The sequence below is a fragment of the Hyla sarda genome, chromosome 3 (assembly GCF_029499605.1).
Source record: "Hyla sarda isolate aHylSar1 chromosome 3, aHylSar1.hap1, whole genome shotgun sequence".
Taxonomy (NCBI): Eukaryota; Metazoa; Chordata; class Amphibia; order Anura; family Hylidae; genus Hyla; species Hyla sarda.
The window spans coordinates 436,937,543-436,954,787 of NC_079191.1; the positions used below are offsets into that span (position 1 = coordinate 436,937,543).

General features: G+C 44.8%; 1 protein-coding gene across 1 annotated transcript in view; it reads right to left on the reverse strand.

The window, feature by feature from the left end:
• Window positions 1-17,245, reverse strand: part of PLB1 (phospholipase B1) — a 133,888-nt gene that overhangs the window by 98,485 nt on the left and 18,158 nt on the right. The window contains exons 8-13 of the mRNA XM_056568574.1: window positions 14,495-14,561; window positions 11,847-11,905; window positions 4,180-4,253; window positions 4,005-4,048; window positions 2,836-2,944; window positions 377-428 (exon numbers count right to left, since the gene is read on the reverse strand). Coding sequence (XP_056424549.1) covers window positions 377-428; window positions 2,836-2,944; window positions 4,005-4,048; window positions 4,180-4,253; window positions 11,847-11,905; window positions 14,495-14,561 — 405 coding nt within the window. The remainder of the gene's footprint in view (window positions 1-376; window positions 429-2,835; window positions 2,945-4,004; window positions 4,049-4,179; window positions 4,254-11,846; window positions 11,906-14,494; window positions 14,562-17,245) is intronic.

A 17,245-nucleotide genomic window follows, 5' to 3' on the forward strand; every position in this document is an offset into this window, starting at 1 on the left:
CTCCTATTGAAAAATCTCAATCCTTCCAATAATTATCAGCTGCTAAAGTTGAGTTCTTTTCTGTCTGACAACAGTGCTCTCTGCTGACATCTCTGCTTGTCTCGGGAACTGCACAGAGTAGAAGAGGTTTGCTATGGGGATTTGCTTCTAAAATGGTCGGTTCCCGAGACAGGTGTCATCAGAGAGAGACAGAAAAGAACAACTCAACTTCAGCAGCTCATAAGTACTGAAAGGATTAAGATTTTTTAATAGAAGTAATTTACAAATCTATTTAACATTCTGAAGTCAGTTGATATATATATATATATATATATATATATATATATATAACATTTTTTCCTGGATAACCCCTTCAATCCATACTCACCTTTAGAGCCTCCATTTGTCTCAGCTTTTCCACCAATAATTTGGACTGCTCAAGCATATCGCTGCAATACAAGGGAAGATAGTTACTGGTAGAGAACGATTCTGATTCTAACACACACCTGTCCTCAAAGTGTTAATATGAGACCATATTTGACCACGGTATCAATGCACTTAAAATGCTAAGAATTAATAATACAATGTTTAGGAGCAGAGATGTTAATCTCCATTCTGAAAGGCAATCTTAAAGGGGTACTCCGAAGAAAAAACATTATTTCAAATCAACTGGTGGTAGAAAGTTATACAGATTTGTAAATTACTTCTATTAGAAAAATCTTAACCCTTCCAGTACTTAGCAGCTGCTGTGTGCTCCAAAGGAAGTTGTGTAGTTCTTTCCAGTCTGACCACAGTGTTCACTGCTGCCCCCTCTGTCCATGTCAGGAACTGTCCAGATCAGGAGAGGTTTGCTATGGGAATTTGCTCCTACTCTGGACAGTTCCTGACATGGACAGAGGGGCAGAAGAGAACACTGTGGTCAGACTGGAAAGGAATGCACAACTTCCTGTGGAGCATACAGCAGCTGATAAGTACTGGAAGGATTTAAATTTTTATATAGAAGTAATTTACAAATCTGAGCCACCCATTGATTTTAAAATTTAAAAGGGTACCCCTTTAATATTATTGTAGTTGGGGGCATTGTGCTGCCATTGCATCAATGCCCCCAAGAACATATGTGACTATGAAATCTGCCAAGTTGGCCTATAGTGCCCTATAAAGTCCAGAACAATTTTTCTATGAAAGTTTGCACAGAAAATCTACAGGTTGTTTTGTCAAAGGAATAGTCAATGAGGCTTAAAGGGGTACTCCGGTGAAAACCTTTTTTCTTTTAAAACAACTGGCTCTTAATCCTTCCTGTACTTATTAGCTGCTGAATACTACAGAGGAAATTCTTTTCATTTTGGAATGCTCTCTGATGACATCACGAGCACAGTGCTCTCTGCTTATGTTATTATAATAATAACAAGTCTTTATTTATTTATTTATTGTTGCCCTTAGTGGGATTTGAACCCAAGGCCCCAGCACTGCAAAGCAGCAGTGCTAACCACCATGCTGCCCTTAGCATACATCTGCTATGCATGGTTGCTAAAATGGACAGAGATGTCAGCAGAGAGCACTGTGCTCGTGATGTCATCAGTGTTCCAAAAAGAAAGGAATTTCCTCTGTAGCATTCAGCAACTAATAAGTACTGGAAGGATTAAGATTTTTTAACAGAAGTAATTTACAAATATGTTTAACTTTCTGGCACCAGTTGATTTAAAAGAAAAAAGGTTTTCACCGGAGTACCCCTTTAAAAGTGAAGTTCAGCACTCGGCAATCTTTGGAAATGTCATAGACAGTGAATAGAGCGGTGGACAACTATTAGCTCACAGGACAAGGGTCCTCCATTATTGTGATTGGTGGGCCCATGCCGGACTACAGGTGCATATTTAACTCACTGACCCTGCATCGGTCTCCTATTCACTCGCACTATAACCCGGTGTATTGGGTTTAGTGTGTGATGACCGTTTTCCTTTAAGGCATCTCATAACATTTGGGTAAAGCCCCTTTAAGAAGTTTCACATGAGGTCATCCCAATCAGTAATTATAATTTTACAGAGATTCTCTCTATGCATTATGGGAAAGTTTGACATTAGTTTCCAATACAGTGACCCCCCCGACCTACGATGGCCCCGACATACGATCATTTCAGCATACGATCACTCTCAGAGGCCATTACATGGTGAAGGCAGCATCAGCATACGATGCTTTTGTATGTTGGGGCCATCGCATAAACGGCTATCCTGCAGCGCAGACTGCTTCAGCTGCCCCCGGATAGCCGTTTACGGTGCCCCGTGTGGTCCGCTGATGATCACTTACCTGTCCTTGGGGCTCCGGCGCATCCTCTTCGGGATCCTCTGCATCGTTGGCGCTCTCCATCGTCGCCATCACGTCGCTGCGCACGCCGTCCCGTCATCCAATAGGAGCGGCGTGCGTAACGACGTGATGGTGGCGACGGAGAGCGAAGATCCGGGGAAGCAGAGGCCTTGCCGGAGCCGGGGACGCGCGACATCGATGGAAGGCGACATCCAGGGCAGCGGTGACGAGTGGTGACGGTCCGGAGCGGCGGGGACAGGTGAGTACAACTTCCTCTACCAGTGGCCTTCAACCTACGGACCTCCAGATGTTGCAAAACTACAACTCCCAGCATGCCTGGACAGCCAACGGCTGTCCGGGCATGCTGGGTGTTGTAGTTTTGCAACATCTGGAGGTCCGTAAGTGTAGACCACTGTCCTATACTTTACATTGTACGGATCCCTCAACATACAATGGTTTCAACAAACAATGGTCCATTTGGAACGGATTACCATCGTATGTTGAGGGATCACTGTAAATCATATATGAAGAATAGCAGTTTTGCTTTTTTCTACATACTCAGCTCTTGCTCCAGGAACGGCCCGGTTTAGCCTTGAGTTGATTACATGATGAGATCCCTTCTTTATGGAGTAACCTTGTATATTGGGGTTGAACTCCCGAAGGATGTCTGAAAGAGAACAACGTCTTTTGTAAGGTCATACGTTTCATTTTCCTCTTCTTTACCCATTACAGATAGTTAGATAGACAGAGTGCAAACTTCACACCCAAGGTCTACATGAGATATTTTATAATACACATAGTTTGTAAGGTAAAAAAAAAAAGAGTCCATCAAGTTCAACCTAAAACCCTTCTGTGTTGATCCAGAGGAAGGCAACAAACCCCCATGAGGCTGATGCCAATTTCCCCATGAGAATGGAAATATTCCTTGCAGACTCCATATGGGTCCCCATAGCAAACATTAACATGAGCTTCTCTGCTGGGGCAGAACATCATGGTCAGGGATGACTCCGCACCCGTTTCCCTCTCCATGTATGTAGGTGTCAACCTTCTTATCATTTCTTTTGGGGACCCTGTGCCGATTCATTTTTATTTACTTAAAGGGGTACTCAACTGGCCGGTGTTCGGAACTAAATGTTCCAAATGCTGTTTTCGCTTTGCGGGAGTCGGCCACACCCCTTGTGACATCATGGCCACACCCCCTCAATGCAAGTCTATGGGAACTTGCATTCATGCCCCCTCCCATTGACTTGCGTTGAGGGGGCCTGACCATGATGTCACGAGGGGCTTGGCCAACTCCCGCAAAGTGAAAACAGCGTTCGGAAAATTTAGTTCCGAACAATGGCCAGCGGAGTACCCCTTTAAGGCCCTAAACCATGGCATTTTCTGGCTTAATGTTATGGATGTACAATGACAAAAGAAGACCTAATATGGTCTATTCTTGGTGCTAGTTCATGCCCCCCCACCCCCTTTACTGAGGCAAAAGGACCTGAAACTTTTTTGGACCCCCCAACAACTGCAAACATCTTCCGATGCTTGCAGTGCTTGCAGAGAGTCCTGCGAAGAGGAACTTTGTAATTTGGTGCTAAGGAGCAATGGGCTGAACAAATAAAAAATTTAATTAAAAGAAAATCTGAGCAAAAGATGAAAAGAGAGGAAATGACATCATGTTCACTCACATCCTACCACATTTGGTGTTTACCATGTACAATTCCCATAAATGTACGTACTTGCTATGGTGGTTATATTACTGAGGTCTTCATCCCCACCGATGCTATAAGGAGGAAGAAGTACAGTGTTAAATATATAGTCAGGTAAGGATAAAGGAGCTAAAGAAAAATGGAGGCCATAGAAATTGTGAAATTATTCTGTTATGGTTATTGAAGGTCCACGCTTATCTCTTACCTCCAGGATAGTCCACGATACTCAGTCACCACATCTAAAACATCCAGAACGAACGCGCCAGCACCATTGCCTGCCTGTTATAGTGATGGCAAAGAGCGGTATACTAGTTATTACATCCATCATAACAATAGTGAAGAATTCTATTTATTACTGCTTCACCTGACTACTGTATATGATGGCTGTCTATCTCTAGATGATGTACAACATGGCTGCCTGTCTCTAGATGATGTACAACATGGCTGCCTGTCTCTAGATGATGTACAACATGGCTGCCTGTCTCTAGATGATGTACAACATGGCTGCCTGTCCCTAGATGATGTACAACATGGCTGCCTGTCTCTAGATGATGTACAACATGGCTGCCTGTCCCTAGATGATGTACAACATGGCTGCCTGTCTCTAGATGATGTACAACATGGCTGCCTGTCCCTAGATGATGTACAACATGGCTGCCTGTCTCTAGATGATGTACAACATGGCTGTCTATCTCTAGATGATGTACAACATGGCTGCCTGTCTCTAGATGATGTAAAACATGGCTGCCTGTCTCTAGATGATGTACAACATGGCTGCCTGTCTCTAGATTATGTACAACATGGCTGCCTGTCCCTAGCTGATGTACAACATGGCTGCCTGTCTCTAGATGATGTACAACATGGCTGCCTGTCTCTAGATGATGTACAACATGGCTGCCTGACTCTAGCTGATGTACAACATGGCTGCCTGTCTCTAGCTGATGTACAACATGGCTGCCTGTCCCTAGATGATGTACAACATGTCTGCCTGTCTCTGGCTGATGTACAACATGGCTGCCTTTCTCTACATGATGGAGAACATGGCTGTCTGTCTCTAGATCAGTGGTTCTCAACCTTTGTCGCGACTGTACCCCCAAAGGGTGAAAGTATGTCCGCGGGTGACAAAATAAGTCATAAAAGAACTTAATTTCATAATGGCATGTGCTTACCTTTCTAATGCAATACTAATGTGTGGTAGCCCTTGGGGAGGTGTATGGTAGGGATGGTATGGTGTTGGTATATGAGGGGTTAATATTAACCCTGTCACTCGTGACGCCAGGGTGAGGGCTGGTATGCTGAATCTATGTTCCGGCCTATCGCCGCCCTTCCCAGAAGCGATGGGTGCAATGAAATGACTGAAGGTCCACAAGCAGATTTAACTTGAATAACTTTACTGCAGTGCTTGCAATATCCAATGCGTAGTAACAGTCTCATATAACAGTTCTTAGGTTGGTTAGCGACTGGCAGAAGTTGCGGACCATGCATTAAACTTATAGTCTCTCAATTTAGGGAATGATGTGCAGATCCGTCCGGATTTAGGGGAAATATTGGGTCCGGTGGTACTGCAGAGTGCTTAGGGGATGACACACTCTATAATTTAGATCATTCAGCCGTTGCCACAAGACTCAGGCCTAACTCACTGCGATTACTGCGATATAGGTCTTCTCTCATCAAGAGCCAGGAGAAAGAGAGCTATAAGATGGCCGCCGCTCCCTTATATGGGCAGGGGGCGTGGCGATTTTGATTGGTCCGAACGTCTGCCATTCACTTTACATGGTATCATGGGATTGCTTACGTCACAGGATCTATATACATTGTAAAACCCAAAATGAGGCTAGAGATACCAAAGTGCGGCCTGGAATGCATCCAGAATGAGGCTTGGAGCGCATCTCATGACCCGAAGGCCCTGCGACACCATGGAAACAAGTAATTAACCATTTATATACAGAAATAATACTATATACATTATTCTATGGACAAATTAGAAATCTATACACTATAATAGAGGCGACTAGGGGCGGACTGACTAACAGAGATTACTAAGTCCTAGGGACTCTGGCTACGGGGACCCATAGATATATAAGTACCGCATGAAATGCGGTACTGGGACACCACAAACCCCCTTACTAAACATAAGTTGGCCTCGATGTCTGTCCCCTGAGACAGAGGGACTAGGACGAGAATTAGAACAGGGTGCTATAGAACAGGATGATTTATATTTAAGCTAGACATCCTACTTAGACATTTGAATACTATCTAGACATTTGAATGCTATCTAGACATTTGAATGCTATCTAGACATTTGGATGCTATCTAGACACTTGAATGCTATCTAGACACTTGAATGCTATCTAGACACTTAAAGGAGCTATCTATACTTTAGTTTCTAGCTTACTATATAACTTTATAAAAATTATACATTTTTTTAAGCTTACTAGACATTAGCTCAGCTCTCTATACTGTTAGCTTCAAGCTGACTATACATTTTGTTATCTCACACATTTTATGCCAACAATAAGTTACCTGTTAGTTAGTACACGAAAGGTATACTGACTAGCCCTAAGCTAGATCACAGTAAGGGTGTCTGCTAGGGTCTATCGACTACAAGCTATGTACCCCTAGAGCACTTCTCAAACAACCTAATAGGTTATTCTGAAAATAACGTATTTACTTTTGTACCAGCAAGAGCATCTACTGGCCAGGCAGAGCATCTCACACACGCAATGAATAGAGAAAAGAAGAAGTGTACCTAACAGCGTCAGGAATTGGGTATCAATATGCTACAATTCCTTAAGTGTTTTCTTAAGTGAGATATTTATTTGTTTTTGTGTATGTACTAGAGAAATTTTGAAGTAGTACATTAAGTAAGTAATCTAGGGTACTATGTGCAAGTACTATTTGAAAGGGAATCCTCCCTATCCTTTTTGGTTGAGACAGGTGCTAGCGATGGGCGACAGCAATAATACTACCCTCGGAGGAGCCGAGGTGTCCCCTATTGAGTTACTACTAAACACCTTTAATTTATGATACATTTGCATGTACAAAAATTACACATATTTTTAGTATTGAGTGTACACGTGCTGTACGTCGATATTTTCCATGTACCACTCTGAGTTATTTTAATGTACATAGACATTTGACTATATTTTCTATGTACAGACCTTACCTACTATTTATGTACACAGACACAAGGACATCTTTCTGTGTACAGAACCATATACAAATTTACTATACACTTATCAACACTCCAACATATTTCATGTGCATTCACCTGATAAGTGCAACATTCATCATAAGAGTTCTTATGAAGTTGGTGGTATATACATGAAGCAGGCGTGTAAGGATCAACAGTCCACCTACACTAGGAGTCCAAGACAATATACAAATTGGCGTGTAAGGATCAGCAGTCCACCTACACTAGGAGTTCAATGAAAAATGAACACGGCCTTCACCACAACTCAGCCGGGTACAATCCTTGATGAATCTCCAACAGGCTTGGAGTCTCTTGACTTAATAGTCAGGCACAAGCTTAGTGGTTACGTTGCTGAACTTTAAACTGGATCAACTTAGCACAGTCCTGCTAGGCACTTTTCTTGAACTTGGTTCTTTGCTGTACGTAGAAGATGATGCACTTAACTCTTTGCTGTACAAAGAAGATGATGAACTTTTCTCTTGAAGCTCCTCCTCCTTGGGTACGCTGGTGGAGGCTTTAGGAGCAGACCTTGTCGGCCTCAAGTTGAATGGATCAGACTCCCAATCCGTGGATGGGAAATATGTGAAAGGAAGCTGTGTTGGGGCTGTTGGTCTGGTGACCGCTGCAGCCCATTCTCCACGAAGGCTCTGGACGGGGGTGTACTCCACAATTTCACCCACCTCCAAGGTGTTGAACTTCTTATGGAGATATGGCCTTTGCACTGCTCGCCGGTTTACGAGGATGGTCTGCCCAGTGTGGCAGTCAAGGAGTGTCCCATAACCTCTGACCTTGTTGAACTTGGCCACAGTTGCTCTTCTCCTTTCTAATGGCTCCTCCCTTCTCGGGGGTGATCCCATTTACGGATGTACAATGCCTCCATTTCTTTGGTATTTTCTTGATACCGCACTCTTTCTTCGTAAGGCAAATGTACTTGCTTTGGAGCATAGAGTTCCTTGTATCGGGCCTTTAACTTTTCCATCAATTCGGCCAGCTCGGCTTCTTGACGGGCCCTTTCCCTTTCTGCAGTTGGGATTGGTGGTAGTGTCTTCCCAGGCAACGGTTGAAGTACTCTGTGCATGTACTCGATCAGCTCCGGCTCATCTCCGAACACCCATTGCGGCAATTTTGGTGAGTACGGTCGTGCACTTGGCAAGCTTGATCGAGGAATGACCTCAGGGCTGGAGGAGGAAGAATAGGCCATCTCTGGCGGGGTACTCACAGCAGCCTCCTCCGACGGGATCTCGGCCCACGAGCCCCAGGTCCTGTGGTGAGGGGACAATCTCACCGGTGACGCACCTCCAGGTGTCCCTGCACTGTTCGCTGGAGGTGTCTCTGGCCAATCGTCGTCATCATCAGGCAGTGGGGGAAGATTGCAGGCCCCCTCTTCGTCTAATGACAACCGCTGCAGACGGTCAGCAAGCTCTTGAAAAAGTTGGGCTGCGACTGCCACAACTTTCCGTGTTTCCGGCGCCATTTTGCCAACTTGACCACGTGGAACGCTGCTCTCCGCCATGTCTGTATTCTCCGGCTGCAGACTGGAAAGGTTGCTCTGTGTGGTGTCTTTTATAGTGGGCTTCTCCAAAATGGCACTGGGAAGGAAGGACACTATCGGTGCACCCCCGACTTCCGGTCCCTCCAGAAACGACTCCTGCATCTCTGAGTTCCCTTTCAGCTGGGATACAGCGACTTGGCGTCCACGCCCAGGGGCGGGGCGTGGCCCAGCGTGGGCTTTCTTCGCGCGCTTTTCTGGCAGCAGTTCGGCTCAGTCTGTGCCGACCGGACCAGAGGATCGCAGCATTAGCTCATTACGCAGTTTATACATTTTAACTGCAGACAGATCTTCTCCTCCCCCCTTACTTTTCTCTTGGCCCCTTTGTATGATGCACCACAAGCACCGTTCCTGTACACAGCAACACATGAATAAAGTTCTTTTCTTAGGGGGGAGTACACTTTCACTAGTGGCAATAATAGGCACACACCCGAATCCTGTTCGTGCAACGCCAAAGAGGCTTTGTGGTAGCCCTTGGGGGGTGTATGGTAGGGATGGTATGGTGTTGATATATGAGGGGTTAATATTAACCCTGTCACTCGTGACGCCAGGGTGGGGGCTGGTATGCTGAATCTATGTTCTGGCCTATCGCCGCCCTTCCCAGAAGCGATAGGTGCAATGAAATGACTGAAGGTCCACAAGCAGATTTAACTTGAACTTGAATAACTTTACTGCAGTGCTTGCAATATCCAATGCGTAGTAACAGTCTCATATAACAGTTCTTAGGTTGGTTAGCGACTGGCAGAAGTTGCGGACCTTGCATTAAACTTATAGTCTCTGAATTTAGGGAATGATGTGCAGATCTGTCCGGATTTAGGGGAAATATTGAGTCCGGTGATACTGCAGAGTGCTTAGGGGATGACACACTCTATAATTTATATCATTCAGCCGTTGCAGCAAGGCTCAGGCCTAACTCACTGCGATTACTGCGATATAGGTCTTCTCTCATCAAGAGCCAGGAGAAAGAGAGCGATAAGATGGCCGCCGCTCCCTTATATGGGCAGGGGGCGTCGCGATTCTGATTGGTCCGAACGTCTGCCACTCACTTTACATGGTATCATGGGATTGCTTACGTCACAGGATCTATATACATTGTAAAACCCAAAATGAGGCTAGAGATACCAAAGTGAGGCCTGGAACGCATCCAGAATGAGGCTTGGAGCGCATCACATGACCTGAAGGCCCTGCGACACCATGGAAACAAGTAATTAACCATTTATATACAGAAATAATACTATATACATTATTCTATGGACAAATTAGAAATCTATACACTATAATAGAGGCGACTAGGAGCGGACTGACTAACAGAGATTACTAAGTCCTAGGGACTCTGGCTACGGGGACCCATAGATAAATAAGTACCGTATGACATGGGACACCACAAATGCGATACTTAATCCCCTTGTGCCATTTCCCCCCTCCATATTAATCCCCTTGTGCCATTATTCCCCCTCCCTCTGATCCCCTTCTGCCATTATTCCCCCTCCCTCTGATCCCCTTGTGCCATTATTTCCCCTCCATCTTTATCCCCTTGTGCCATTATTCCCCCCTCCATATTAATCCCCTCGTGCTATTATTCCCCCCCTCCCTCTGATCCCCCTTTGCCATTATCCCCCCCCCCCCCCCTTCATCTTAATCCCCTTGTGCCATTATTCTCCCCTCCGATCCCCCTGGGGCCAATATATGAGATACATACAATAACACCCTCCCATACTGCGGTATTACACTTAGTTTAACATGCTTACCAGGCCTGTGTCTATCCCGTTTGGCAGGAGTTGGAGGGTCGCATTGACCGGTGACATCCTTCAGCACTGTGCCAGCACCTCCGCGCAACGTCAGGGACATCACACGTCAGGCCCGGCAGCCACTGCTGCTCACATAAAGTGCCGCAGCTCTGGCCGCAGTGCAATATAGTGAGCTGCCATAGCACCTGCGGCATCCAATCCCCGCTCTGTGCTGACAAATACTGGCCAGTGCATGGCCAGTATTTGTCAGAGAATTGCCGTACCCCTGCATAACCCTTGGCGCACCTGTGGTGGCCCAGTACGGGAGGTGTTACCCCGTGCTCCTGCTGTCCTGTCAGGCAGCCTCCTTCAGTGTCCCCAAGGCCCCCTGCACTTGCTTCCCCATTGTAACTATGTTTTACCATGTAAAGTGTTATCAAATGTAATGTTGCTTTAAGAGTTATACCATGTGATATGTCATGTGATTGTTACCCAAGAGGTACCAGTGACCAGGTGACCCCAAGACTGACCTATGGGCTCCCTGCTAGTCTCCCCCATATAAGCCCTGGGTGGAGCTAGCTTCGCGCTCTTTGAGCTCGGCTCTTCTGCTAAGCTGAGGTCCAGAGCAGTCGCCTATTGTGTGTGTCCAGAGTGTTGTAGCCTCAAAGTCCAGTCCTGCAGCCGCCATCAAGTCAAGTAAGATAAAGTCACAGCTTTATGAGTCAAGTCAAGTCAAGTCGGGTGGTTTTAGGCTAAACCATGCCCTGCCGTCATGAATACAAGGGGTTAATGCCATCTGCCCCTAGGGTAACAACATCTGCCCTGCACCATACACCCTGCCACCACATACCCCTAGGGGTATGCGTACCCCTGGTTGAGAACCCCTGCTCTAGATGATGTACAATATGGCTGCCTGTCTCTAGATGCTATAGAACATGGCTGCCTTCTCTAGGTGATATATAAGGTGGCTACCTGTCATTAACTCCTTAGACTGCACTAGACAGCAATTTTGGCATTGACACCATAAATTCCCTAAACTGCAATAGATTTCAGCACTGACTCCTTTAATCGAAACCACAATCGATGATCATTGTCCTAGATATTGGCTTAATGTAAGTACCTTGATAGCCAAGGTTGTTACCATTAACATCTTAAAGTTTACCTGTCACCCTCACCAATCATTTGCCAACAGCACTGAGACCATGACCGATCAAAACCTTTGACATGTCTCTGTGATATGTCACAGACTGCTCACTTTGACTATCTATTTGCAGGGCAGTTAGGCAATGGGTGTTATTGTCATCTGGGAATCATTATTCAAGAGGTTTTTCCTAAACTTTATTTAAAAAAAAAGCCGTTATTTAAAAACATTTTAGAAAATGCCATAAAATGTCAACACTTACAGTAATCGAGTCTCCCAATGCAGCGATTATTTTAAAATCCGCAGGTCTCAGGCTGTGAACTAAAGACAAACTAGATTAACTTGGTCTTCTAAGAAATAATGATATAATAAGATAGAAATGTGATTGTACAATATTATGAAATAAAACCTACATTTGAAATATTATACACCAATTATTCTGGGGTCTGGTCTAGGATTTGTGCTTATTTTCTGGTCAGGGGTCTGGTGTCCATATTTGTTCTGAAATCTGAATTTTCAGTCTCTATTGCGTGGTCTGGTTTGGTATCTGTATTTAACCTGGGGTCTAGTCTTGTGTCTGGATTTATTTTGGGGTTTGGTCTGGAGTCTGTATTTATTCTGGGGTCTGGTCTGGAGTCTGTATTTATTCTGGGGTCTGGTCTGGAATCTGTATTTATTCTGGGGTCTGGTCTGGAGTCTGTATTTATTCTGGTAAATTTGTTTTGAGGCCTGGTCTGGGGGTCTATATTTATTCTGGGGTCTAGTCTTGTGTCTGGATTTATTTGGGGGTTTGGTCTGGAGTCTGTATTTATTCTGGGGTCTGGTCTGGAATCCGTATTTATTCTGGGGTCTGGTCTGGAGTCCGTATTTATTCTGGGGTCTGGTCTGGAGTCTGTATTTATTCTGGTAAATTTGTTTTGAGGCCTGGTCTGGGGTCTATATTTATTATGGGGTCTAGTCTGGTGTCTGGACTTATTTTGGGGTTTGGTCTGGAGTCTGTATTTATTCTGGGGTCTGGTCTGGAATCTGTATTTATTCTGGGGTCTGGTCTGGAGTCTGTATTTATTCTGGTAAATTTGTTTTTGAGGCCTGGTCTGGGGTCTATATTTATTCTGGGGTCTAGTCTGGTGTCTGTATTTATTTTAGGGTCCGGTCTGGAGTCTGTATTTATTCTGGGGTCAAGGCTGTTGTCCAAATGTGTTTTGGGGCCTGGTTTGGGGTGTGTATTTATTCTGGGATCTGGTCTGGTGCCTGTAATTATTCTGTGGTCTGGGGTCTTAATTTGTTTTGGGGCCTAGTCTCAGGTCTGTATTTATTCTGGGGTCTGAATTTGTTTTGGGGTCCAATCTCTATTCTGGGGTCTGGTGTGTGCATTTACTTTGGGTACTGGTCTGGAGTCTGTATTTGTTCTGGGGTCAGGGGGCTACATTTGTTTTGAGGCCTGGTCCAGTCTTAAAGGGGTACTCCACCCCTAGACATCTTGTCCCCTATCCAAAGGATAGGGGATAAGATGTCTGATCGCGGCGGTCCCGCCGCTGGGGACCCCCGCAATATAGCATGCCGCACCCACCTGTTTCTTGTCCGCCCCCTCCCATAGACTTGCATTGAGGGGACGGGGCGTGACGTCACACGGGGGTGGAGTCGTGACGTCACGAACTTCCGTTCCCGAGGTCGGGACCCAGACCCTCCAGAAACAGGTGGTGCCGCATGCTATATTGCTATATACACGCCCCCCCCCCCCGATCAGAAATCTTATCCCCTATCATTTGGATAGGGGATAAGATGTCTAGGGGTGGAGTACCCCTTTAAGCCTGCATTAATTCTAGAGACTGGTCTGTAGTCTGTATTTATTCTGGGAAGTGGCCTTAAGCATGTAATTTTTTTTTTTGGGGGGGGGGGGTGGGGGGGGTGGGGGGGTCTGGGCCGTTCCACATGAAGAATGAACATGCTCTTTCTTCATGCGGAATCCGTGCCTTTGTCCCATTGAAATTAATGACATTTTTGTTTTTTTAGCCCTACGCGCAGAATTTGCACAGACATTCCGCTCCAAAAAAAAAAAAAAAGGTAAATTCTAATTTCCTTCTGTATTCCGCACAATTTCCATGATTAAGTGAGAATTCCTCGCCAATTCCTCATTGTGAACATACCCTAATAGAGAAAATGTGCTTGTTGCCCAGAGCAACCAGTCAGGGCTCAGCCTTCATGTCTTAAACTGCTCTGGTAAAATGAAAGCTGGGCTGTGATTGGTTGATATGGGCAACAAGGCCCTGTTGTCGATAACAACCAAACAGAGTTCAGCTTACATTTTTACCACAGCGGATGAGCCCTGATTGGTTGCTATGGGTAACAATGCCAGTCTCTTGGTAAATGAGGCCTACTCACTCCTCAGGCCGCGTTCACAATGTTTTATTGTTATATGCCCAAAAAAAGAAACAATAATTTATTTTTATTTTTTTTTATCATGTAAGTCAATGGGAACTTGCATACAGCAGAATCCGTTTTACCTTTTTTATTTTTTATTTTTGTCCTGTTAAAACGTATATATGTTAAATCAGTAAGCGCCATAAACTCTACCCCTCTTTTTAACATTTTTTAACTCTTTTTGCCAGATGTTGATGTCATCTTGTTAATCGCAGGGGCTTAAAAAACATTGATCTCCAACCTGTGGCTCTCCAGCTGTTGCGAAACTACAACTCCCAGCATGTACGGACAGCCGTTGGCTGTCCGGGCATGCTGGGAGTTGTAGTTTCGCAACAACTAGAGAGCCACGGGTAAGAAAGGATTCTTAAAGAAAGAATAAAGAATATAAAGAATAAAGAGCACTGTAATAAAGGATTCTGTACATATATAATAGATATAATAATTATAATATTTTATACACTAGTGTTCACATCACGGACCAGCACTTACCTGACGTTGGGATGGTGGCTGATGGCGCTCGATCTTGGCAGGTGAAATTGGAACCGTAAACTCGCGGCTGTAATTATAAGACACCTAGATTAGTAGGTGCAATGTCACACCATGTATATGTATATAGTAAAGAGAAACCATTTAGACCATTTTGTTAAATAACAATTTTCATAATAAGAATAATATTGAGGGCTTCAGGGGGAATCAGGTCCCTATAGGTGTCTCTGAAGGACATAGATGGTGGCCTTATCGAGGGCTGCAACTATATAAAAGGGGGAAGAATGGGGACCTACAACTGTATATTTAGAGGAAGTATAGGGGCCTACAACTATATATATATGGGGGAAGTATAGAAGCCTATAACTATGTATGGGGTCAGTATAGGGGCCTACAACTATATATATGGGGGCAGTATAGAAGCCTATAACTATGTATGGGGTCAGCATAGTGGCCTACAACAAACTATATATGGTGTCAGGATAGGGGCCTGCAACTATTTCTGGGGGCAGTCTGGGGGCCTGCCACTATAAATAGGGACAGTATGGGGACCTAAAACTATAAATAAGGGCATATCACTACATATGGTGGCAGTATTGAGGCCTACAACTGTGGTGTCCCGGTACCGTATTGCATACCGTACCTTGTATGGTGGTCCCCAAAGTCAGAGTTACTACGTTCAGGTAGTGTCCCCCAGGTGGGACAGCCCCTAGTCGCCTCTCTTCTACTCTAATTTCATAGTGTTTTTATGTACATATTTAATAATAATGTATAGTATGCTTACCTTGTTAGAGTCACAGGACCTTCGGTCATGTAACCATGTTAATATCCTCTATGGTATGTTAAAGGACCTTTGGAGGTCCTTGGGTCACATGCTACCCATAATTCTATGTGAAGGTGATTGACAGAAGTATTGGACCAATTAGTTCTAGTCCAGCCCCTGCCCATATAAGGGAGCTGTAGCCAATTATCACTCTCTTGGGCTGCTGCTCTCGTGGATGTCGGACTAGCAGGACGGATCTGCGCTACTTTCAGACACGCAAGGCCAGAAAACCTACCAGCCTCAGCCTAAACTAAACCGTGAGTTCTAAACTAATCCTAAAGCTAGCGTGACTACTGGACTGCAACTAAATCCCCTAAATCCAGTGGAACAGTGCATATCAGCCTAAGGACTAAAACGCTTAAGGTCCCAACCACTGTCAATCTCTGAGAGACTTTGCATGTATAGAGACTGTTCTGGTTATGAAGCTTGCATAAAATCTTCAGTAAAGTTCCAACTGTTTTCAGCAAACTCTCCAGTTGTGGACATTCAATTATTCTATACCTCCCTATCGCTCTTGGGAAGGGTGGCGGTAGGACAAGCATTGCAGAGAAGCACTTACCCTGGCGTCGTGAATAGAAAGGGTTAACCAGACACCCTTTAGTCACTGCACAGCTACACCCCATATACCCTACTCCCCCAGGCTATCACACAAATAAATATGGGAGCAGTATTGAGGCCTACAACTATATATGGGGGCAGTATTGAGGCCTACAACTAAATATGGGAGCAGTATTGAGGCCTACAACTAAATATGGGGGCAGTATTGAGGCCTACAACTATATATGGGGGCAGTATTGAGGCCTACAGCTATATATGGGGGCAGTATTGAGGCCTACAAATATATATGGGGGCAGTATTGAGGCCTACAACTATATATGGGGGCAGTATTGAGGCCTACAACTATGTATGGGAGCAGTATTGAGGCCTACAACTATATATGGGGACAGTATTGAGGCCTACAACTATATATGGGAGCAGTATTGAGGCCTACAACTATATATGGGGACAGTATTGAGGCCTACAACTATATATGGGGGCAGTGTGGAGGCCTACAACTATATATGGGGGCAGTATTGAGGCCTACAACTATGTATGGGAGCAGTATTGAGGCCTACAACTATATATGGGGGCAGTGTGGAGGCCTACAACTATATATGGGAGCAGTATTGAGGCCTACAGCTATATATGGGGGCAGTATTGAGGCCTACAACTATATATGGGAGCAGTATTGAGGCCTACAACTATATATGGGAGCAGTATAGGGGCCTACAACTATATATGGGAGCAGTATTGAGGCCTACAGCTATATATGGGAGCAGTATTGATGCCTACAACTATATATGGGAGCAGTATAGGGGCCTACAACTATATATGGGGACAGTATTGAGGCCTACAACTAAATATGGGAGCAGTATTGAGGCCTACAGCTATATATGGGAGCAGTATTGATGCCTACAACTATATATGGGAGCAGTATTGAGGCCTACAGCTATATATGGGGGCAGTCTTGAGGCCTACAACTATATATGGGAGCAGTATTGATGCCTACAACTATATATGGGAGCAGTATTGAGGCCTACAACTATGTATGGGAGCAGTATTGAGGCCTACAACTATATATGGGGGCAGTATTGAGGCCTACAACTATATATGGGAGCAGTATTGAGGCCTACAACTATATATGGGGGCAGTATTGAGGCCTACAACTATATATGGGGGCAGTATTGAGACCTACAACTATATATGGGAGCAGTATTGAGGCCTACAACTATATATGGGGGCAGTATTGAGGCCTACAACTATATATGGGGGCAGTATTGAGGCCTACAACTACTATATATGGGGGCAGTGTGGAGGCCTACAACTATATATGGGGGCAGTATTGAGACCTACAACTATATATGGTGGAAGTATTGAGGCCTACAACTACA